The sequence below is a fragment of the Thalassophryne amazonica genome, chromosome 5 (assembly GCF_902500255.1).
Source record: "Thalassophryne amazonica chromosome 5, fThaAma1.1, whole genome shotgun sequence".
Taxonomy (NCBI): Eukaryota; Metazoa; Chordata; class Actinopteri; order Batrachoidiformes; family Batrachoididae; genus Thalassophryne; species Thalassophryne amazonica.
In genome coordinates, this window is record NC_047107.1 from 59,207,783 (window position 1) to 59,234,206 (window position 26,424).

A 26,424-nucleotide genomic window follows, 5' to 3' on the forward strand; every position below is an offset into this window, starting at 1 on the left:
TTCATGAAGGGGGATTTGCTACAGGGTTGCATTACTTTTCACTAGGAGTACCTAATAAACTTGCAATTGAGCGTATATTTGTTGGCAGATACAGTAACCTTGTTCTCTCTCTCTCTCTCTCTCTCTCACACACACACACACACACACACACACACACACACACACACACACACACACGTCATGGGTTGACAATAATTAATGTACTTATCGATGAAACCATATCAAAGCTGTTAAGATGGACCTTTGCTGTGTGTTATGTTATTGTTACTTTGTTGTACTATAGGACCATGTCTAATGTAGCTGAGCCATGAAAATGCCTTAAAACTCACCTTTTGATGAAGTTGTTGAAGTTTGAAGTTGCTGTGTGGTGCTAACCACCAGCTTTTTGGTTTGAATTCAGCCTGCAAGCTTTGATTCAAAGCTTCAAATACTCTAGAAGGCTTTGAAGCAAACTTTGCTTTGAATTATGTGACATCTCACCTTAATATCTAATGTTATTAATAGATAACTCTGTATCATAGCTTAGTTAGTCCACAGTTGGCTTCTTTTGAATTCAGCCAGCAACACGTTTCAATTCAAAGCTTTGAAGCATGCTTTAGGAATCCAAAGAGTGCTCTGATCTTTGCTTTGAGTGATGTCATGTGAAATAAGACAAAAGTAGCTGGAAGTCTGACTTGGATCACAACTGCTGTGGTGGTTGTGGACAAACCAATAATAGCGGGTAAATAGTAAGCGGGTGAGTGAAACTCCTGCACTGGGTGTGAATGATTTGTCTATTGTCCAATAAAATTACATTAAAAAATTAAAAGGTGTCAATTGGTGCCAACTGGACAGTGTGTCGTGAGTTTGCATCCTGAAGCGAATGAGTGGGAGGAGCTACAACAGAAACAACGCAGAAACAGAGGACCTGCTACACTTACATACCCTGACTCTGAGCAAACCATATTTATTTAATATGCATATTTCGTGGACATGAACGAGTGAAGCTTGTCAGCATCTCACCATGTCATTTAGGTCCTTCAGACTTTATTTTGAGTAAATGTATCAGGGCAGCATTGGCATGACAAAAACCTTTCAGCTTCTGGGGGGGGAACTCTGCCCCTTCTTACATCTCATATATCTGCCGCACTATATATGAGATGTAAGATGCTGCTCCTCATTGTTTCTCAATTGCCCTCAAAAGTATTGGAACCCTTGGTATTTCACACATTTTAATGTGTTTATTATTTTAAATATTTTTTTTCTAAAAATTATCTTCCTTAGTTCAAACTGAAAGCAAATCTCTATAACTTGATATAAATTAAGTGATAATTTGCATCACTTTTTACCAAAATTAGAGCAACTCTCTACCTTTTGACCCCTGTACAAACTGAAATTGGCCTTTGTCACCATTCTTGCTGTTTTTACCCCAAAACTCCATAACATTTAGTCACAGATAGTCCAAACTATACCTTTTTGGAATCTTTATAATCAGACAAGCAATGTGATGTAGTTTTCAATTTGACTGGAACATTTTTAAATTTTGACCCCTGTGTAATTCTTCAATTGACCCCTACCTGGCCACCTATTGAAAATTCAACTGGCCAGTCGCATTTTTTTTTAAGTGTAGTGTCCGTGCTGTATTTGTGCTGAATGTGATACTTGTATCACCATTTGAAGGATTGTTTTAGTTATCTGCTGCACTAATAAGCCAACAGAGCATGAACCAGCTGCTGTTAGCTTAAACATGTGATTATAAGGCAACCCAAATTAAAGGAGAAATGCTGCTTTTAACAACTTGAACCTCATTTCTGGTTGTTTACTCACCATTATAACTTTGGTGTCATTAGAAGTCCATAGTTCAAATGATGTGTTCAGTTCAAATCTGAGGCAAACATTTTTCTTCTGCTGCTAAGGTGGATTAGAACTTTTTGTGGTACGCAGCATCAACTACTGGACAGGAGGAACCTAGCAGTCTATGTGACTCATTAATTTCAAAATGCAGCTCTTTCAACCTGATGTGTGGTGCCGTGACATGTCATTCATCTGTGTCCAATCAGATTTCAGGGGAATCCAGTGAAACCCTGGCCTCCGCTCTAGCTCCATCCATGCCAGGATGTGTTCAACATTTGACATTTCCTGTTTCACTGTAACTGAAAATATGGCAGTTCCTGTTTGAGTGTGAGCTTGCCAGTGAGTTCCTCTGAGATTCCATGGGATCTCGCCTGTTAATCCACGAAGTGTTTGACATTTGAACATTTCCTGTTTTGCTGTGGATTCAAAATTTGGCACTTCCTGTTTAGGACTCCCTGTACCATGAGCAAGCGTCACGCTGCTGCGCGCCACTTTGCGCCGCTTCGCACGTATTAATTATGTTGTGGTATATCTTATCAATATTTTGAGGGGACAGCAACCTAGCACCAGTGACCAGAAACCCCAGTCCCATCTTCACAGCATGTACCTCTGTTGGCGTGTACTGCTGCCAATCGATGAGTGTTGGGAATTACAGTTTCTTGATGAGACTTAGGACTGTGGTCCCTTCTTTGGGCTGTTCAAAGGAACAGTTCCTCCCCCAACCTATCACACCCCAATGTTCCTGTGTTTGTCTATTTGGCTGACGGCAGAGCTAAGGTGGATACATGCGGGCACAGAGTCTATTTGCTTGTTTGTGTATGGTCTGTCAGATTAAAACCAGTCAGTTTTGAAAGTGAGCAGGTTCTGAAGCCCACCACTAAAGAGAATCTGCAGGCCGACAATCCACACTCCACTCAGGTGTGGCACTCTTTGTACCCAGATAGAGGAAACGCCACGTTACTGAAGTTATTTCAGTAACGTGGCTCACTCTCCACTTCTCACAGAGTGATCACTACCACTGGTCAACAATTTTTTTTCTTGCATGGACTTTGAGAACTGATTCATGGTCATTTTGGGGTGCTGAATCCAAAACTAAGCTCAGATTTCCTGTCTCAGATCACATTTTTTTGCAATCTGCATGTAGCGTATTGATGGATTACACAAAAGTTGCTCATTCACTCATGAGTTTGATGCCACTAATCATGCACAAAAACAGCTTCAAGAGCATAGTTTTTAAACCTGATTCACAAAATGTAGAAGTATGCGAGACTGCAGCTTTTGCTTTAATGCTTGATAAGAGAAATAAGTTTTCATATCTCAAAAACGTGATGTGATTGGCAAAAACAACCACCAGATTTGGATTCAGCATCCACAAATAACCCAAAATCCATTGAAAAACTCCATGCAAGAAGGACAGAAGATTGGACTGAAGGCGGACAGTGAAATTTTTGCACACTGATAAAACAAATGGTTTCTCAGTAGGTTTTGGTTCCCTTAGTTTATACAAGAGTCACAAAAAGAATCAACTTGTCCACAAACACAACAACTCAACTGATAGAGGACAGTAAGGCTTTAAAGATTGTTCAATATATTTTTGTGATGGCGTAAGTCTGGATCTTGAAATGATTGCTTTGGTAACATCTAGCCCCCCAACCCTAGCAGCTAACCATTGAAATGAATGTGCCACCAAGCATGAACAGGGACTACTGGCAGCATAATGCGGCATCTCACAGCCTGGACTAGCTGTGAAACACAACCTACAAGGCCAAAAAAATCCAAGCTAGCCTACTACTGAATACAAAGCCCCTGAGACCACAATGACTCAAACCAGTGCTTAATTTGTAAAGTGGGAGGTCCCGGAGCACAGTAGGTTGGGTGGCTCCGGTGCAAAAAAAAAAAAAGAAGGGGTGGGCTTGCGAACAATGCTGTGCGCCACACTTAAACTGCACACAGTCCCGTCGCCAGATCTCAGTCACACCGGGGCTGCTCCCGGTTGCGCCGTGCGTCATTATGACGACGCCGCGTGGAAGCAACTCAGTGCCGAGACGATGCAGCTCAGTGCCACAACAGCGCGAGGGCGCAAAGGAGGAAGCAAGTTGGGCGCCGAAAATTAAACCTGTTTAATTTTTTTGGCGTCCTGTGCTCGACGCAGAAAGGAAGTGGTTCCAGCGCAAGCCGGGGCAAAGAGGCGTTACTGTTGTGTGTTGGGGGGGTTTGGCTGGACATTTTGGTGTTCTTTTCTTTTCTTTGCTCTCCAGGTGGTATGCAAACTGATTTATTGTCTGTGGAGAAGGTGCTGGCAGAAGAGTCCTTCACCCTCATCAACGTGATATGCAGCACCTGTGGATGATGCTCACGTGCAACCTTAAAGACTTTCAGCTGAAGCAGATAATGAGATGGCGTTCTGCATTTAAGCCATGTGTGATTCGAGCAGAATTGCCGGGAACTCGACCTTGTGATGTTCGTTTGTGAGACGCTGAGGACCGCGCCTGGGTTTGACACATCGTGCCTGTGAAGGAGGACGGGTGAGGGACACATGCTGTCAGCACACATCAGAGGTGATTAATTGTCTGAATAAGTGTTAACAGTAATTTGGTATTTTGTTACGCAGTATATGTGAATATTGATGAGAGTTGTGTAGCTCGCTTCTCACGGCCGTGGCATGCGGACAGATGATCCTCCACCTGTTGTGAGAGGCTGCTCATTTACATAAGCTTAAATACAGACCTGAATGTGTTGCTGATGGTGTGTGCCTTTGAAGGATATTGGTTGTAGCTGCTGACTTACCTCACCTTTTCTATCCTTCACAGAGTCGGTTTGTCGTGTCCACCTGGGGGGTGTTTGGCGGTGAACGTGAGTCCAGAAGCGCCGGGCTTCGATCCCTTTGGGCGCTGGAGAGCGCGCCGTCCTTCACTCCGCCAGACAAACGTGCCTTATGTTTGTACACTGAGTTTTGCACAAAAGGGGGAAAATAAACTGTTTTGTTTTTGGAACCGCTTTCTGGTTATTTAGCGCTGGGTTCAGTCAGACGCAGGTCCGCTCCTCAACCCGCGTCGGCACATAACAGTTACCAGGCGTGACTCGGATTCCTGCTGTGTTCCGTTGTTCCCGCAGTATAAATCACACAGGATTGTTTTTATACTGTGTACTCAATGCAGTAAAAACTACACGCTGGAAAAAAAAATGCAGACTGATTGCCAGAAATATCCAGTAAAAAGTCCGGACATCTCGAGTCCACTCATGGACGTTCGTTCACACGAGCACATGTGAACAATTAAAAGAAAAAAAAAAAGTCTGGCTTCAGGCATTATTTCCTTGTTCTCTGCTCAAACTCTCACATCACAGTTAAAAAAAAGGACATAAGTCCTGAGACAGGACATGTCAACATCAAGTAGAACTCCAATCCCATTGCTCGACGGTTCGCTCGCGCGCGCGCGCATCTCGCGGTCAAAGGGGGAAAGAAAAGAAAAAAAAATTGTCTGCAGGCAGTTAGTTCCTTTCTCTCATCACAGTTAAAAAAGGACATAAGTCCAGGACATGTCAGCATCAAGTATAACTCCAACAATCTCCACATTTGCTAAAGGACGGTCCGTGCGCGCGCGCATCTTGCGGTCAAGGGTGTAAAGATAAACTATAACAGAACTCAGAGCGCAGCCCTGCAGCTCAGCACAACAAGCAGAAGAGAAGTCAGCCAAACTGTGCACTCTGACTTCTCTGTGCAGAGAGCTGCGTTCTCACCTCCTCTCTGCCCCCTGCTGCGCGCACCTGACGCAGAAATTCCTGCGTCATCATGACGCCACAGGGAGCAACTGGGAGCAGCCCCAGTGTGAAAGGGGCTTTAAGGGGGGCTTATGAAATCCACCAGGTGGGCACCACTATTAATATCTTATTTTCACTATTCACGCAGCCCTATTCCCTCACAATAATCATCACATTAACCATGACCGGACCAGCACTCTCTCTCTCTCTCACACACACACACAAACAAACGCGCACACATGTTCGCACACACACACACACAAGTACAAATAACGCATTAGATCACATGCAGCATCTCGAACTAAACAAACAAAAAAACACCACGCTGGTGCATTTCAAAGCAACCAACAGAGGGGTCGCAGTCGCAATAGTACCAATTGCAACACACACACACACACCTGTGGTGGATGCTGGTCCTTCAAGGAGGGGAAGCTCAATTTCGGCCTACGTCATAAAATGTGTCGGTTTATTTATACGTAAATTCTACCCTCCGTTCCTTTTCAAGAAACAGTACGTTTTATTTGTTACAGCACTTCCAGTCAGCCAGCTCTCCTCACCTTTTGCACCAAATTAATCTGAGGAGTTGATCGGCCCTGCTGTTTATCTCTAAGTTTTTCTTCGTAAGGAAGACTATCAAATGGCTTCGCCAAAATCCGGTCCACAACATTCAAATTGTCTGACATTATGTGCAGCTTGCTACCTAGCTAGCTCGCTAGCTGGGACTGGCGCAAGGCTCCTGTGAAGTTTGTCCGCCTGTGAGTGCTTTGTGACGGTGGAGGAGCTCAGCAGCACCCGCTGCTCGGTAGGGACAGAAACTGCGATAGAAGTCAGTCTCCAAACACAAGCAGCTACAAAAAAAAACACCAGAAATAGAAGCTCGATTTGTCGCTAGCAGTTTTTAACAAAGAAAATGCCGCTAAGAGGATTAGGAAAGTCTCCGGTTCAACTCAGAACAGAATGAAAATTTAAAAATGCTCCCACGGATGTTTACACCAAAAGATTGCTAATTCGCTCATTTCGCTGTCAATCAAAAAGGGATTCAGCCTCAGACAGATCATCCAATCATCATGCAGAAGCTGAGCGTCCGGGCCAGCCGAGGCCAGCCCACTGCCCCATAGACCCCCAGACACGCTGAGCGTCCGATGGGCGGGACAAAGCCCAGCATTTATCCAAGGACTCGTCTCGTTTCGCTGCACTCTTTGCTTCGCTAAAGCGCCGTGAAGCTGCGTGTTTGAGTGAGAGGAAAGCCGCGTCATTACCAGTGATAAGAAGCTGATTCTGAACAAAAGATGAGCGCGTTGTAGCGCATATTTAGTCAGTGACATGTACACACAACAGTATATATTTGATCACTTATTTTTTGACAATTTAGGAGAAGCTGAGCTTCCCTTGCAGTCTTCGAGCAATCGCCTCTGACACACTGACACACACACACACACACACACACAATAAAAATTTGGACCTACTTTGAGTAGAGTGCCAGCGCTGTCCTCTCTTTCGTCCACCCTGTGTCAGTGCAGGATCCACGGAGGTAGAAATGGGTCCAGGGTTTTCTTTGCCAACGACATCATGTGTTGGTTTATCCGAAGTTACCGATGTTGGGGTTTTAAACCAGTTACGTATATCCACATTTAGGAAAGCACAAAAACTAGCTGCTGTCTGCTGGCAAAAACTCACACTTCGTTTCCCCCCATAAACGCGGTAACTGATTGTTGCTGGGCAACACTGACGTGATTACATACGTAGACAAACTTTCCAACAAACTCACACGGTTTTAATATATTTAATGTCTTACTGATTATGCAACACTAGCCGTTTTAATCCAAAGCAAGTACAATAAAATGAAATTAGGATTTTATTTATCTATTTATTTATTTGAGATCTGTGACTGTGATCTGGCTTGGGTGGGCGGGGCGGGCCCAAGCATATCAGTGGGCGGGCACTGCCCCCTAGGGCGCGCCCATAGCGACGGGTGTGACTGCACACCCACACAAACACGCAGACACACCTTCACAAATGACACTAACACCCTGCCTTTTCCTCAAAAATTACTACATTTATGTTTGCTGTCTGTCTCTGTACTTTTCTGTCACTTTTGCGCTCTTTTTCATACTTTTCCCTCGTTTCAAAATTCTGTCCGTAGGCATATCTGCAGTGCCAGTGTCGGTGTCTGTATCGATATCAGCCATGCTGATTTGTTATTGTCATCCAGCGACCGTCGTCGGCTCATGACGTCGGTATCGTCTTGCGAGCAGATGTCCCTCGACCAATGAGATAAGAGTGATTCTGTATTGTCAACTCGTGTCTGTCAGCTCATTGGTGAAAAGCAGGAGAGAGGCTGGGATCAAATTTACCGTAAGTTTCCATATAAAGCGCCAGTCAATTCCATTGACATTTTACAGACTTTTTGATTCTCACAGAAATACGGGACAAACTGCGTCCTGTTTCAGGTCAATACGGAACGCACACTTTTATTTCCAAATAAGGGACGATTCTGTTTTTCAAGGGACGGTTGGCAACCCTAGTCAACAGTGATTCACTGGTGGTCCAGTCAGAGGGGAAAGAAACAGAACTTCTATTGTGGAACAGTGGTACTGAAAATGTCCCATTCCCAGTCACACTACCTGTCTGTGTTCTTGGACAAGACATTTCATCTGCATTGTCTCAGTTCACCAGTGGTAAATGGGTCCCACCTTGGCTGGGAAAGTAACCTTCATTGGACTGGTGCCCCATCCAGTGGGAGGTGTAGCTTTAGAATCCAGGGATGCTCAGTGGCACCATTGAGCCAAACTGAGGAATTCTTTTAATTTAAAAAGTAAATTAGTATCATCTGCTTTTATTGTATTTTAGGTTTAATGTATGCTGCCTGGTTCAGTCTTACTAATATGGTGGATGGACATGGATCATTTTCTCAGCAGCTATTAGTTTAACCCCCATTTGCCCTATTGAGGTTTCAAATCCCACAAAATGTAGCAAAACTTCAAAGAGGTCACCACTCTGCGAAATGTCATTAACATTGAGAACTGCACTGAGTCGCTCTGATCAGGCTGCACTTTAACCCCTGCACAACAGCAGCAGCATTAATGTCGCAACATAAATCTCTTTGTATATTGTACCTAAAACCCTCGTGAATATATTATTTGGGTTTTTAGACATTGTTATTTTGTTTGTTTTATGTAAACATGCGAGAAGCTCAGGTTGTTTCTTCGTTATTTTCATTGGGAATCGCTGTGAGCTGTGATCACTTCCTGTTCATGTTGTTCTGGGGGAAAGTGAAGTTTGCTCTTTAATGTCCTGATTATTGTCCTTTACAGCACTGTTTTGTCCAGTAATATATATAAAATGTCTAAAATTCGGTTTATTTTTATTAAATTCCACGTGGGTTAAACTTAGCAGACACAGAGGCATAAAAAAAGCATAAAAAATAACATTTCAGTAGTATAATGTTAATCTACAATTGTCGTCATGTGGATTCTCTATGATGTTTTGACTACAGTGGCTCTCTGGTGCGCCCTGCGACAGACTGGCGTCCTGTCCTGGGTGTACCCCGCCTCACGCCCTTTGACTGCTGGGATAGGCCCCAGCCCCCCGCGACCCTTAATTGGACTAAGCGGTAGAAGATGGATTGATGGATGGATGGCTCTCTGGTGCTTAAGGGATTATAAGATATCTCAATAGGGCAAATACAGCAACAACAACTTCTTCATTCACCTGCTCCTATTAGCAATTGCCACAACAGATCATCCATATCCAGCTCTCCCTGTCCTCTATCTTCTTATGTCACAATAACCATTTGCAGTATATCCCTCACCACATCCACAAACATCCTCCCAATATAAACAGGATCCTTACTGTGCACACGGTCAAACCTTCTCAAGCTGGGCTTTCTCACTTTCTCCCAAAAACCATGTGCCGCCCCTTTCACATGTTAATTTCCTAACTTATTTCATCCTCATGACTCTTGAGGAAAATGACAGCATCTTCTGCTCTGGCACTTTCTTCTGCTCTGCCTCCTTTTGTTAGTGCTACTGCTGCTAATCCATATAACACAGCTGGTCTCACTGCTACCTTTAAACGCTCCCTTTCATTCATTTCAGATATCCTTCTTTCACAAATCACTCCTGCCAACTTTCTCCATCCACTCCACCCTGCTTGGACTTTGTTCTAAAGAGGTCTACCATTACCATATTGTAGTAATACTGGTAGACCCTCAGTATTTAAACTGATTCATTTTCACTACTTCTACTCCTTGCAACCTCACCATCCTGCCGCTCCCAATGTCACTCAGACACCTGTATTCCATGCTGCTCCTGCTGTCATTCTCTTGTCATCACCTCTCCAGGCTCATGTCAAACTGCTCACTACAGATCACAATGTCATCTGGAAACATCATAGTCCATGGAGACTCCTGTCAAATCTCATCTGACAACCTGTCCATCACCACTGCAAACAACAAATGGGGTCAGGGTTGATTCTTGATGTAATCCCACCTCCACCTTGAACCTATTGGACATCTCACTGCTGCCACATTGTCCTTTTACATATCATACACCACCCTAACATACTTCTCTGCCACTTCGGACTTCCTCATACAATACCACAACTCTTTTCTTGGCACCTTGTCATCTCCAAATCTGCAAACACACAATGTAACTCTTTCTGGCCTTCTCTATACTTCTCCATCAGCACTCTCAAAATAAATAAATAAATATTGTATCTGTTGTGTTCTTTTTCAGCATGAAAAAATATTGCTGCTGGCAGATTTTCCACCTCTTGTCTAAGCCTAGCTTTGACTACTCATTCACATAACTTCATGCTGTGGCTGATCAACTTTATGCCTCTGCAATTATTGCACCTCTGTTCATCGCCCTTGTCCTTGAAAATCAGAAACAGCGCATGTCGTCTCCACTCCCCAAGCATCCTCTTACTTTCCAAGATGTATTTAAACGATCTGGTTAAAATTCCACTGCCGTCTCTCAGAAACATTTCTATGACTCCGCTGGAATGTCATCTGTACCAACTGCCTTTCCACTCTTGATCCTCTTCATAGCTGTCCTCACTTCATCCTTACTAATCACTAGCATTTCCAGATTCACTCTTTCCACATCCTCCAACTTTCTCTTCTTCACATTTTCTTCATTCAACAGCTCCTCAAAGTTCCTCAAAATAACCATTCTGAATGTCCTCTACAGTAGATGTCCCCTTCACCATTTTTGCTGAATTTGTCCAGTCGTGCACCATCTCTTAACCCCCACCAACATCCAGCTTCTATCATCTGATTCTTGATTCAGCACTCATTCTATTCATCTTCTTCACCTCCAAATTCATCCCTCAAACCACCATTCAATGTTGTCTGACTTTACTCTCTCCTCATAGCCAGGTATTTCATTTTCACCAATATGTGGAAAAGGTTTTTCTCTCATATAACCCAGTTGTTGAAGGTGCGTAGAATACTCAGAAGCTTGGCTGCCAATGATTTTTGTTGTGACCTAGAATGTAAAGATGTAAAGTTTTCTTTTAAACACAGTTACCTGAATTAATATAACATCCATGTAAACTGGTTGTTACACAGGTTAGAAAAGGACAGTATCTGTTTAAAAAACAGGTCCATCATTTTTACAGACTTTTTCTTTAGTGGCTTGAGTAGGTATCTCAGATGTAACTCTCTTTGTTAACTGTAAAAAACACTCTGTGATAGAACACCCACCCCGGATTCAACACTGACATTTCAAATATCAAGTTTCAAAGATGTTTTTGAATCTGTGAAATATATTTGAATGTCATAAAAAATAAAACAATGGGAGACAGTTGTTGGTGCTTTGAACTGTTAGAAACCAAAGAATAATGAGGTGGGCTGTTGGTAATAATTGATACACCTATGGAACACATCAAAGCATCATGATCATCCACAAAGAAATATATCCAGACACTTAACAAACCAGTAAACAAGCAAAAAAAAGAAAGAAGATAAAGTAGGAAAGAAGTGACCTAGCTGGGGTTTTGTGGTTTGCATAGCAAAGAAATAACTTTCTACCAGTGTTTGTGATGCAGAAGATACTGTTCATGTTCTCTTCCATCTACAGGAGAGTACACGAGTTCACATGGAAAGTGTCACCTTTGTGATGCTACATGTGAGCAGTGCACAGGCCCCAAGAGAGAAGACTGCACCAGCTGCCCCGCAACACGGTAAGAACTAGTGACAGACATTCCAAAGGTGCTTCGAGTACTGGTCAACAACCACACATCTATGGGTGATTCTTTAACTACGGGCACTATTGGCCTTGTAAATGTAATTTCCACCACACCATTGCCTTACAATATAAAGCACCTTGGGGCAACTGTTTGTTGTGATTTGGCGCTATATACATGTGCTCTGATGTTACTGTTTATCTCCATAGAAACTACCCACACAACCTTTCATACAAACTTTTTAAAGGGACATTATTGTTGTGGTGGAAATTACGGCAATAGTGTGGGACAACTACATTTCGTTTAAAAAAAAATCAACAGTTGTATGACATTGAATACCCCAATTATGTTTTGATTATTTTACTGATATTTTATTCAGAGATATTTTAAAACATTAGAAAAAACGTTTGTTTACTATTCATTTTTATCATTGAAGATCATAAGTCTGGGTGTGGGACAAGCTTAAAATGGCAATATTTGCATATGATGATGCTGAAAAAAGGTGAAAAAGTCATCATAGACTACTAGGACAAATTTCTTAAAACACTTTCATTGTAAAGATAACTATAAAAGTGTGAAATTTCCCCTTTTTTCTTTTTTTCATAAAATATGATCAAGGGACATAAAAGTGCCCATAGTCTAAGAATCACCCCTATATGCAGTCAAAAACAGAACAAATGGTGCAACAGTTAGCACATCATCAAAGGGACACTGCTGTGTGGCGATCACATTCATAAATGTGTTGTGCACTTTCCTCCTGCTGCACTGACTGCAGGATCTTTGCACAAACACATGTTGGCCTACATTCTAATCTGTCCCACCTCCACCTTACCTGTAGTCTCAGACTGTGTTTGTTTCCCTCTGTGCAGAGCAGAGAGTAATGATCAGCGTTCAGTCAGATTACTTTGAAATTTATTCAGTTACTAATTACAAATTACATGTTACATATTTGTATTTAGGAAGTGATCGATTGTATTACAAAAAAATATTATAATATGAATACTTTGGGATTACTTCAATTACTGAAAATGATGCACATCATATTAAAAATGGACACAATCACAAATATTCTTTCTCTTTATCTCATAACAAATTCTAAATTAAAGTATCTCACAACATTTCTCTTTCCTTCATTTATTCAATCATTTTTGCTCCTTAACCGTGTCCAGGTCAACGTGTCATCAGATGAAGCAGCTCAACCCAAACGATATTTCTCTTTCAGTTTTCTGAAAATGGTCCCCCCTCCAAAACAAATTGCACAAATTGCACATGATGTTTGTGTTCTTGTAGTGCACATTTTTACGGTGCATCCAGAAAGTATTCACAGAGCTTCACTTGCTCCACATTTTGTTATGTTACAGCCTTATTCCAAAACGAAGTAAATTCATTTTCCCCTCAAAATTCTACTCACCATAATGTCAACATTTCTGCAAATTTATTAAAAATAAAAAACTAAGAAATCATGTGTACGTAAGTATTCACACCCTTTGCTCTATACGTTGTTGATGCACCTTTGGCAGCATTTATAGCCTCAAGTCTTCTTGAATATGATGCCACAAGCTTGGTGCACCTCTCTTTGGGCAGTTTTTCTCATTCCTCTTTGTAGCACCTCTCAAGCTCCATCAGGTTGGATGGGGAGCGTCAGTGCACAACAATGGTGGTTTTTCAGATCTCTCCAGAAACGTTCAGTCAGATTCAGGTCTGGGCTCTGGCTGGGCCACTCAAGGACATTCACGGAGTTGTCCTGAAGTTACTCCTTTGATATCTTGGCTGTTTGCTTACAGTCAAAGTTCTGCTGAAAGATAAACCGTTGCCTCAGTCTGAGGTCAAGAGCGCTCTGGATGCAGGTTTTCATCCAGTATGTCTCTGCACATTGCTGCGTTCATGTTTCCCTCACTCCTGACTAGTCTTCCTGTTCCTGCCGCTGAGAAACATCCCCATAGCATGATACTGCCACCACCATGCTTCACTGTAGGGATGGTGCCTGGTTTCCTCCAAACATGACACCTGGTGTCACCAACCAAACGGTTTCCACAAAAATCGGCCTGCCATGACTTCACTGCGCATGCGTCATTAGCCGCGGTTCACGGATCATCACCTCGTTTCTGCTTCAAACTGCCTCCAGTCATCATCCATCTCAGCGACAGATATCTGAAGCTTTGTACAACAATCATTTCCACATACATTCAGCATTATTTCATCATAAAAGATGGAGGAAGCGATCAGAACACTACAGCTACACAACCTGCTAGCTGATGTGTTCACTGCGCGTCAGCCATTTCAAAGCATCACCGAGTTTTGCCTCGTTTCTGCTTAAAACTGACTTAGAAAGATTTAAGAGGTTTTACCTTATCATCTGATGGTTAATTATCCCATTAATCCATTTGATCGCTTTGGGTGAAGCGACTCTGTCTTAGATGAGCAGCTGAGCTCCGAAATGATGCATGCGCAGTGGAGGCAGTGTGGACCAATTTTTGGGGACAGACCATTCGGTCTGTGAGCTCGGCATTCACACCAAAGAGTTCAATCTTTGTCTCATCAGACCAGAGAATTTTGTTTCTCATGGTTTGAGAGTCCTTCAGGTGTCTTTTGGCAAACTCCAGGCGGGCTTCCATGCGCCTTTTACTAAGGAGTGTCTTCCGTCTGGCCACTCTACCATACAGGTCTGATTGGTGGATTGCTGCAGAGATGGTTGTCCTTCTGGAAGATTCTCCTCTCTCCACAGAGGAATGCTGGTGCTCTGACAGAGTGACCATTGGGTTCTTGGTCACCTCCCTGACTAAGGCCCTTCTTCCACAATCCCTCCCTTTAGAAGGGCAGCCAGCGCTTGGAAGAGGCCTGCTGGATCTGAACGTCTTCCCTTTATGGATGATGGAGGCCACTGTGCTCACTGGGACCTTCAAAGCAGCAGAAGTGTTTCTGTACACTTCCACATATTTGTGCCTTAAGATAATCCTGTCTCTGAGGTCTACATGGGGTATTGTCTGTAGAATTTTGAGGAAAAAGTTAATTTAATCCATTTTTGAATAAGGCTGTAACGTAAAAAATGTGGAAAAAGTGAAGCGCTGTGAATACTTTCTGGATGCACCATATATTCAAAATGATGCCAATATTGTTCGGAATGGAAAGATGTTTGTTCAAGTGGCGCAGACAGATGCTGCTTTAGTCTTCCATCTTTTGGAAAATTTTGCTTGTAAGCATTGCAATTAGCTTTTTTTAAAAAATACAAGACAGACTATTGGTTGTCAGGTAGAGCTGCTTGTAGTTCACTACCAGTTGATGCGTTAAAGGACCTGCATCATTGAAAAAAGTTTCATAATTTTAAAATGACCATATTTTAAAACTGAAAATGCAGTCAAATAATCCTTTAACATTGTAACTATAATGTGATTACACATTTTTTCCAGTGTAATGTAATGTATTGATAATAGTTACTTATTATTTGTAGCCAATTATATAATCGATTACATGTAATTCGTTACTTCCCAGCCCTGGTAAAGAGGTTATGATGCCAACATGAACTGCTGATGAAAAATAACTGGATGTGAACTTGGACAGCACATACCTCCATCAGATGAATAATGGCTGATGATTAGTAACTCATCCAACAGAGGAAGGGCTTTATAGATGACTATATTTGTGACATCTTAAGGCTGGCTAGTATTGAGCTCAGTGTTGTCCGTTTTTATTGTTTTTTTGTGATGTCATAAGGATAGATTTTATAATCCCTACAAAAACAAACCATATCTCAGAAACAAAATATATACATTCCAAATTTTTGGTTTCAGACTGAATTTATATGTTTCTGATTTCAAGCAGCAAATCGATACACTGCTGCACAATGTGCATGTCTGTGTTTGAAAGTGTCAGGCTAATTTAGCATATTTGTTGGCATCCATAATTTCTTGCCTCCAGTTTCTATGAAGATGGACGTTGTGAGATCCACTGCCATAAGGGGCGCTATGCTATGGGGAGACAGTGCCACCTGTGTCACCACACCTGTCAAGAGTGCAATGATGGGGGCCCTGACAACTGCACCAGTTGTGACAGAGGTACACTCACCTGGTCCACATCTGAATCAATCAAACAACATATTCTTCTCAGTATTTACAGTTGTGGCCAGACATTTACATGTACTCATTATGGGCATGAATGTCATGGTAATTTTGGGGCTTTTAATGATTTCTTTGAACTGTTCTTTTGCCAGGGTGGAATGATTGTACAGCATACATCATTAATGACTTTAAAAAACAAGCATTGAGTGCACAAGTTTAGTATTGTAGTACTGATCCATACTCTGGGAATCACTGACTTATCATCATCATTTGCTCCCTCATTATAGCAGTGTTTTGACCGTAGCCCCTGACACTGCTTTTGGCCATACCTTATTTTGAGACCAACAGCCCCTAGTGCCCATGGGTGTGTTGGTCTTCCTGTACATCTTGGTCTTAAATGAGTACAAGTAAACTTGCTATGTCTGTGGTGTTTTGAACTTTAAGATGAAGAGATTTTAAGGTGTTTGGTGATGCAGATAGCTTTGTAGAAACTTTTGCAGTTGCATGGAGTTTGACGGGTCCTGGTGTTGAACCTATGGTGCGTTTCTCTCAGCATGAACGTCCATGCAGGTGGCTCAGTGTGGAGGTCCCCAGCAACTGGAAGAAACACTGGGGATCACCATTCTTCACCTGGCTGTGTTAGATATGTGGCTACTTTTGAGGAATGGAAATGGACTCATATAGGTTCTTCTGTGCCGTGGTAGATGCCGTGACACGCTGCACCAATGCAAGCACCCACATGTGACCTGGTGCAGTTGTAGTTGACATTTTCTCAAGATTTTAATGTCTGACATTTTATGTTTGCAGCTAAATGGTGTCAGATATAAACCTAATTTAATACCTTAAGTTGAACTTACATTGTGACCTTGACCTAAGACCCATTGTCCAAATACTGTTACTTAATCCTGACCGGAGCCACTGCATGTGCCATCTGTCAATTTCTGAAATCCTGCATGCAAGCTCAGGGTGTTTGGTGCAGATTAAACCTTTTAATTATTTATTTTAACTGTTCTATAATCTCGCTTACTATTTACTGTGAAAAATGTCATAGTCCTTGGAGTGATAAAACCATTAGCTTTGTTCGCGGTGCCCTTATGTTCCCTTAATAACCCATCCATCTCACTGTGGGTGGAATGTGAGCCAAATCGTGCTTTTTGTAACATCACATGGATCAAGCCAAGGCTCATTTGTGCCAGACTCCACCAATCAATCCTCTAAAAGTAAGTGAATCTAATTAAAGCAGTAATTCAGCCAAGGCCTGCTGATAGATGGAGATAAGAGGGGAATCAGTCATTGGTTCAATGCATCCTCATGCTGAGGTCACATCACTCAGGTGTGAGTGACATAGGGCAGGTCTGTGTGTACTTTATTCACATGTAATGCTGCACAAATGCAATTAAACACAGATGGAATGAAACATTCTCCGGCATATTTACTGGGTTGATGTGTCTGTTTGTTATTTGATTTTAAAGATCCTGCTCAGCCAGTCAAAGTCTGCAAAAAACACCTTTTCATCAGTGTAAAAACATGAGGCATTATGATAAATTGTGGACATTATTAGATGCTTGCAGCTGAAGAAATATCAAGCCTGAAGGTGGGAGTAATAACTGTGTTCGCAGACAGCGTCAGGGCTGTCAGGATGAACACGAGGGAGATTCTGTTGCACACGCACACATACGGTACACTCCAAAACACCACCCAGCTAAGCAAAAGATTAAGTCCAGATTTCCACTTCACACTTTCTCTCACATGTGTGCACACTTTTATCCGGCACATTTTGCAGACAGTGTTTGCAGATGTGGTTCCATGTAATTGCACGTCTGTCTGAGACTCAATGAGACATAACAATAATAACATGAAGAGACCATCTGTCTGCCTCTGTGTCATTTCTCTGTCAAAACAAACTCTGATCTCAGCCTGGTCACCCACACAAACACACAATATGGCCAATTAAAAAAAAAACCTTGTTTTGGCTTTGCAAATGTGAAGATTTGCTCTTCTTTGTTGTTATTATTATCCGTGTGATTAGCAGGGCACGGGGTCTGTTCCATAAAAACAACTGCATATTCAGCTCTGAAATTTTGGTTTCTGACAGACAAAGACATGTTTTAATGTAATAATCTACAGTTATTGTGTGACATGTCTGGGCTTGTTCATTCAGCCACGCATAAAATAGGCCTTTTGAGTGCATGCAACTTATGAAAGCTTTTTGTTAATGATAAGATCCTTGTGGTAACTAAGGCCACTATTGCTTGTTGTGGTTGTTGTTAGTTTGCTAGTTAGTTAAATCGCTAGTTAGAAAAAATGTCTTAAACTGTCTGCAATTTGACTAAAACTGAGATGATACACTATGTAATTAAATGGGGTTAAATTGTTCAGTATCATACAAAGAATGGCAAATTGCATTCAGACCACACTGGATTCATTTAAAATGGGCGTTAACCAATTTTGAACAGTTCTAACACACACCCATGTCACACAGCACATACTGAATTTAAATGGGCTATACATGAGATAAACTTGTTTGAATTAGAAACTGAAAAAGTGTTTTTGCATAATAAAAAATGTGATAGCTCAAATCAGTTCAATTCAGGTTGTTTATATAGAGCCAAATCACAAGATGTCACCCCAAGGTGCTTCACAAGGGTAAGGTCTAACCTCACCAGCCTGCCTGAGCAAGCATGTAGACAACAGTGGAAAGAAAAAACCTCCCTCAGACCTCTTCTGAAGAAGAAACCTTAATAAGACCAGATTCAGAGGGGTGTCCCACTGGTTAGACCATTCTAAAAATAACAAAAATCAAATAAACAAAGTACAACAAAGAACAAGATCAATCAGAGATTTCTGACATCCACCAATTCCGATCTGGATCAAAATTTACTGGAGTCTTCCATGCCCTAGTATCTATCTGTGGTGCAAATTTGGTGAGAATCTGTGAAGTAGTTTTGAAGAAATCCTTCAAAGCCTATATAAAGGGAAATGTTGATCCAGAATCCGGATCTGGATCTGGATCACCTCCAAAATTTAAGGGAGTCTTCCATGACATAATATCTATATATGGTGCAAATTTGGTGAGAATCTGTGATGTAGTTTCGACGTAAACCTTCAAAACCTATATAAAGTGAATCTTGATCCCGGTGTCACAGACCGAACAGTCCACCCCTAAAAATTGGTCCGCCCTGCCTCCACTGCGTATGCGTCATTTCAGAGCTCAGCAGCTCATCTGACACAGAGTCTCTTCACCCAAAGCTATCAGATGGATTCATGGGATAATTAATCATCAGATGACAAGGTAAAACCTCTTAAATCATTCTAGTCAGTTGTAAGCAAAAACAAGGCAGTGCTCTGATCGCGTCCTCTGTCTCTTATGAAGAAATAACGCTGCATTTATGTGGAAATGATTGTTGTACAAAAGCTTCAGATATCTGTCACTGAGATAGATGATGACTGGAGGCAGTTTGAAGCAGAATCGAGGTGATAATCGGTGAACCGCAGGTAACAACGCATGCGCAGCGAAGGCAGGGCGGAGCGATTTTTAGGGGGGACCGTTCGGTCTGCGACACTGGATCCGGATTCGGATCAGCTCCAAAAGTTACTAGAGTCTTCCATGGCCTAATATCTATCTGTGGTGAAAATTTCGTCAAAATCCATGCAGTAGTTTTGACATAATTCTGCCAACAGACAGACAGACAGACAAATAAATGAACCTGATGATTTTATTACATCCTTGGTGGATGTAATTATCAAACATACAAAACAAAAACAGAAAAAAGTCTCATTGGAGTTAATTTGCTTCCCAAATAATCCCACAAAAAATCCTCCCAGATGGTGAACAACGTTCATATGGAGATTGGTTAAGTTTCTTCCTTAGTCAGGTTGCAGGCTGCCTCTGATAAATGGGAGCTCCGGTCCACCACAACCTGCAACTCAAACAGAGAAAGAGAGAGCAGAATCAAAGAAAGAATTTGGATTTTCACAGAATTACACAGTATGTTAACCCTGTTAACTGTTAAGTATCTTGCCCTTGATATTTGACATTTGAGGATTGCTGACAGTGAACTTGATATCAGTGACCTGTGTTTGCCTCAACATTATTGAGATACAGGATGTAATAATAGTAAAATTTGAAGTTGGAGATTGACGTTGACCTTCAGTCCCAGACAGAGCAGACTCGTCACCTCTGTGCATGAAAAACAAGGTCAATTAGTTCAAAAGTTAGAGGATGGACAAATGAACTTTGACCTTGATCTGTGATCTGGATTTATGACATTCAACCTAGAGAAGGTAGAGTCATTACATGAGGCATGCTGAAATCCTGTTTTCCAGAGTATAAGTCATGTTTTTTTTTTTTTAACTAGTTTGGGATGCCCTGCGGCTTGTACTCTGGTGTGGCTTATACATCAAACAATCACAACTTTTTATTTATAACAGTAATTATAATGACTATTTATATAAGACTTTCCCCGGGATCAAAACACTTAACAAAATAAACTCCAGTAATAAAGGAATAAATACCAGTTACGAAAAATACAATTAAATACACTGTACAAAAATCCAAATGAAAGAGCTGATAATAAAAAAAAAAATTGTGACTTGTAGTCTGGTGTTGCTGTTTGATTTACTGTTGAACCCACATATGCAGACAAATGCACTCCAAAGGATGAGAGTATTATTTAGTGATTTAATGGTTCAGTCCAGTGGAAAGCATACAAGAGTTTGTAAGAGCCGACAGGAGAAAAACAGTGACCAGAGCGAGATTTCAAGGACACACAATGAAAGCTACATATGTCGAGTAATGAACCACCAACATAACAAAACAACAGGTGTGCTTAAATACTGAAACCACTGGTAACACAGGTGCATAACAAACAGAAGCAAGAAACAAAAATGCACATGGGAAATAAAGTGGCAAATGTGTGACAGAACTAAAAGGACAATAACGGTGGTCACAAAAATAATGGACAACCAAATGTGCATTGGAAATAAATAACAAAGCCCAAAACATAACCATCATAATAGAGACAACCACAGGACAATGAATAATGACTAAGAGGTGAATGCAGCAGAAAAAAACACAAATTAGAATAACTAAGAAGGAAATAAGTGATCAAACCTAAATAACAATCAGTACAAAATAAAGACAAAAACCACAATCCAGAATATCGAGAAATAATAAGTGGAATACAAAACTAATGACTGAACGATAAATCTAAACCACAGACACAAACTCAGGAAATGGATCAACGAGAAGTCAAAAACCACACACAAGGGGTGGAACAACACCGCGGGGGAAGGCAGTGCACATCCACAACCCAGAGGTGAGGGGCCGAGATCACACAAGCATAGATTCACACACCAGAGGAGTGAGGCGACCATACATCCACACACATGCTCACAGGTGCACACCAAGGATGCCCACATGAATGACAGACAGGACGTCCACACACATGACACTTACAGAGAACACACACAGTAGGCGAGGGAGACAAGCCGACACACATTGGGACATGAGGACATAATATACACCCACACAAAAGAACTGAAAATAAAAGGTAGATGAAAAACCCCACAATAAAAATACCCAGTTCAAAAACATGGCCAAACGGGTCGATGGAGCAGAACCGCCACAGTCTGGTGCGACTTGTATTCCGGAAAATATGGTAGTTGAAAAGTTCGAACATGGACAAATGGACTCCAGCAAGTGGTCTAATTCCCCACTATGTTGTGTGGGCCGCTGAAGAGGAGGTACTGCTGGCCCACCACCAACAGAGGGCGCCCTGCCTGGAGTGCGGGCTCCAGGCACCAGAGGGCGCTGCCGCATCATGGGAGTAGCCTGGGTGACAGCTGTCACCCATCACCAGACACAGCTGTTCTACTCAGCACCGAGGTATATCAGGAGGACGGCGTCTCCACCTCAGTGCCGAGATATCGCCTTGAGATAGAGGTAAACTACTCTGCAGCATATTCTGTATATTTGATAATACGTGTTAAACCTTTCAGGACAGCTGACTACCGAAAGCCAATTGCTTGGATAAGTACTCACCTTCCTGTTTTAACGTGACGAGAGGTGGAGGCGGCTTCTTCCCTCTCCGTGTTACTGGGTGCAGCCGCATCCACACCTGTGTGTTTGTTGCTCTCTCTTGCCAGCAGTACCGGATCCGACGAGCGGAGGCAGTGGCCACCTGGGACTTCGGGACTTGGCGGTTCCAGTATTTCCAGGGTTCGGTGGCAGAGGAGATCTGGGTGGTTCCGGTTCGACTCGGACGGACGTCTCCTACCTTCGAGCCTGCCCACACGACACCAGCAGAATTCGGCTTAATCCCAAATTGTTGATTGTTATATTGGTTGTGCTCGTTTCACAACAGTAAAACTTGTTATTTACCTTCTCCATTGTCCGTTCATTTGCGCCCCCTGTTGTGGGTCCGTGTTCCTACACTTTCACAACAGGATATCTCGGCCAGCGTCATGGATCCCGAGGGGCGTCAACCGGCTGTTGAACGGCCAATGGAAGACCAAGGCGCGGCGGAGGCTTCGGGAGGGGTAATCGGTGAGTTGCAGCGGATCCTCACCGCTTTCACCTCTCGGATCGACTTAATGACCGAGCAGCACGTTCTCCTAAACCGCAGGGTGGAGGCTCTCGCCGCACAAGTGGAGGCACGCCCTTCGGGCGCCGCTGCGGCTCTCCCTCCCGAGGACCCTGCGTGCGAAAGTAACGTTCCACTGGTCGTTCAACGGTCCCTTCCTCCGTCCCCAGAAGCATACATAAGCCCTCCAGAACCGTACGGAGGCTGTGTGGAGACGTGCGCGGACTTTCTTATGCAGTGTTCGCTCGTCTTCGCTCAGCGTCCCGTGATGTACGCGACTGATGCTAGCAAAGTAGCTTATGTGATAAATCTGCTTCGCGGGGAGGCACGCGCTTGGGCTACAGCGCTCTGGGAGCAGAACTCACGGCTCCTTCATACGTACGCTGGGTTTGTACGGGAGCTCAGAACGGTGTTCGATCATCCCAACAGAGGAGAGTCTGCTTCAACCGCGCTACTGTCCATACGACAGGGACGTCGGAGCGCAGCTGCCTATGCAGTCGCCTTCCGCATCGCTGCGGCGAGATCCGGCTGGAATAGCACTGCCCTCCGCGCTGCCTTTGTAAACGGACTGTCTCTGGTCCTAAAAGAGCACCTGCTGGCTAAGGACGAACCGCGGGATTTAGATGGGCTCATCGATCTAGTCATATGACTCGACAACCGGTTAGAAGAACGCCGTCGGGAACGAGGCGAAGGGCGTGGCCAGGCACGCGTCGTCCCTCTCCCTTCCGGGTCCGATCGAGCTCCGCCCTCCCCACGCTCCTCTGTTCCTGCGTTCCGTGGGGTCACAGCTCCCCCTACTGACGAAGCTAGGGACACGAGTAGGGCAACATTTAGGGCACCAGATGCACAGAGGAGATGGACCCACGGAGCGTGTCTTGGTTGTAGTTCAATGGAGCACCATGTGAGAGACTGCCCTGAGCGGTCAAACGCCAAACGCCCGCCCCTAGAGACTGGGCCAGGGGTGGGCCAAAACATTCACGTGGGACACACCCACATTGCTACACGACTCCCAGTCACGATCCTTTATGAGGATTCAACCCTGAAGGCCCCAGCACTGGTAGACACGGGCTCTGAGGGGAATCTGCTTGACAGTAGATGGGCCAGGGAGATAGGGCTCCCTCTGGTGGCTCTTACCTCGCCTGTGCAGGTTCGGGCGCTAGATGGCTCCCTACTCCCACCAATCACACATAAGACACCTCCAGTAACTCTGGTGGTGTCAGGTAACCACCGAGAGGTGATCGAGTTCTTCGTGACTCAGGCCACCTCCCGTGTGGTTTTAGGGTTTCCATGGATGCTAAAGCACAATCCCCGGATTGATTGGCCGTCCGGGGTAGTGGTTCAGTGGAGCGAAACCTGCCATCGGGAGTGTCTAGGTTCCTCGGTTCCTCCCGGCTCCCAAGCTAAGGAGGAGGTCCGAGTTCCGCCCAATCTGAAGGCGGTGCCAGCGGAGTACCATGACCTCGCTGATGTGTTCAGCAAGGATCTGGCTCTTACGCTTCCTCCTCACCGCCCGTACGATTGTGCCATTGATTTGGTTCCAGGCAGTGAGTTTCCGTCCAGTAGGCTGTACAACCTCTCACGGCCGGAGCGTGAATCAATGGAGACCTACATCCGGGACTCATTAGCTGCCGGGTTGATCCGGAATTCCACCTCTCCGATGGGTGCTGGTTTCTTTTTTGTGGGTAAAAAGGATGGCGGGCTTCGTCCATGCATTGACTATAGGGGGTTGAACGAAATCACGGTTCGCAATCGATACCCGTTGCCCCTGTTGGATTCGGTGTTCACCCCCTTGCATGGAGCCAATATCTTCACCAAACTTGATCTTAGGAATGCGTATCATTTGGTTCGGATCCGGAAGGGAGACGAATGGAAGACGGCATTTAACACCCCGTTGGGCCATTTTGAGTACCTGGTCATGCCGTTCGGTCTCACTAACGCTCCCGCGACCTTCCAAGCATTGGTAAACGATGTCCTGTGGGACTTCCTGCACCGGTTCGTCTTCGTGTATCTGGACGATATACTCATCTTTTCCCCGGATCCTGAGACTCATGTCCGGCATGTCCGTCAGGTCCTGCAGCGGTTGTTGGAGAACCGCCTGTTTGTGAAGGGCGAGAAGTGTGAGTTCCACCGCACTTCTTTGTCCTTCCTGGGGTTTATCATCTCCTCTAACTCCGTCGCCCCGGACCCGGCCAAGGTTGCGGCGGTGAGAGACTGGCCCCAACCTACAAGCCGTAGGAAGCTGCAACAGTTCCTCGGTTTTGCTAATTTTTATAGGAGGTTCATTAAGGGCTACAGTCAGGTAGTTAGCCCCCTGACAGCCCTGACCTCTCCAAAAGTTCCCTTCACCTGGTCGGACCGGTGCGAGGCCGCGTTCAAGGAGTTGAAACGGCGCTTCTCGTCTGCACCAGTTCTGGTGCAGCCCGATCCTAGCCGCCAGTTAGTAGTTGAAGTGGATGCCTCGGACTCAGGGATAGGAGCGGTGCTCTCCCAGAGCGGGAAGACTGATAAGGTCCTTCACCCGTGTGCCTATTTTTCTCGCAGGTTGACCCCCGCTGAACGGAATTATGACGTCGGCAATCGGGAACTCCTTGCTGTGAAAGAGGCCCTCGAAGAGTGGAGACATCTGTTGGAGGGAACAGCCGTGTCGTTCACGGTTTTCACTGACCATCGGAACCTGGAGTACATCAGAGCCGCCAAGCGTCTGAACCCCAGGCAAGCCCGCTGGTCGCTGTTCTTTGGCCGTTTTGACTTCCGGATCACCTACCGTCCCGGGACCAAGAATCAGAGATCGGATGCATTGTCCCGGGTGCACGAAGATGAGGTCAAAACGGAACCGTCGGATCCCCCGGATCCCATCATCCCGGAGTCCGCTATCGTGGCCGCCCTCACCTGGGACGTGGAGAAGACCGTCCGGGAGGCCCTGACCCGTGTCCCGGACCCCGGAAACGGACCAAAAAACAGACTATACGTCCCACCAGAGGCTAGGGCTGCAGTCCTGGACTTCTGTCACGGTTCTAAGCTCTCCTGTCACCCAGGGGTGCGAAGGACCATGGCAGTCGTCCGGCAACGCTTCTGGTGGGCATCCCTGGAGACCGACGTCCGGGACTACGTCCAGGCCTGTACCACCTGCGCCAGGGGCAAGGCCGACCATAGGAAGACCTCAGGGCAGCTACAGCCATTGCCCGTGCCTCATCGCCCCTGGTCCCAAATCGGCCTGGACTTCGTCACGGGTCTCCCGCCGTCCCAGGGAAACACCGTCGTCTTCACGATAGTGGACCGTTTCTCCAAGGCGGCCCACTTCGTGGCCCTCCCGAAGCTCCCTACGGCCCAGGAGACAGCGGACCTCCTGGTCCACCACGTCGTCCGTCTGCATGGCATACCATCAGACATCGTCTCCGATCGCGGTCCCCAGTTCACCTCACATGTCTGGAGGAGCTTCTGCCGGGAACTGGGGGCCACGGTCAGCCTCTCGTCTGGGTACCACCCCCAGACCAACGGGCAGGCAGAGCGGGCGAATCAAGAACTGGAGCAGACACTTCGCTGTGTGACAGCCGCGCACCCGACGGCCTGGAGTACCCACCTGGCCTGGATCGAGTACGCCCACAACAGCCAAGTGTCATCAGCCACCGGCCTCTCCCCGTTTGAGGTGTGCTTGGGGTATCAGCCCCCCTTGTTTCCGGTGGTTGAGGGAGAGGTCGGTGTGCCCTCGGTCCAGGCCCACCTACGGAAGTGCCGTCGGGTGTGGCGGGCCGCCCGCTCTGCCTTGTTGCAGGCCCGGACGAGGGCGAAGAGACATGCAGACTGGCGGCGAGCCCCGGCCCCCGAGTACCGTCCTGGGCAGGAGGTCTGGTTGTCCACGAAGGACATTCCCCTACAGGTTGATTCTCCAAAACTGCAAGAACGGTACATCGGACCTTATAAGATCCTCAAGGTCATCAACCCCGCCGCAGTGAGGCTCCAGCTTCCGGCCTCACTGCGGATCCATCCAGTCTTCCACGTTTCCC

General features: G+C 44.8%; 1 protein-coding gene across 1 annotated transcript in view; it reads left to right on the forward strand.

The window, feature by feature from the left end:
- pcsk5b (proprotein convertase subtilisin/kexin type 5b) overlaps positions 1–26,424 on the forward strand; it is a 330,784-nt gene that overhangs the window by 238,546 nt on the left and 65,814 nt on the right. The window contains exons 21-22 of the mRNA XM_034170406.1: positions 11,676–11,778; positions 15,697–15,833. Coding sequence (XP_034026297.1) covers positions 11,676–11,778; positions 15,697–15,833 — 240 coding nt within the window. The remainder of the gene's footprint in view (positions 1–11,675; positions 11,779–15,696; positions 15,834–26,424) is intronic.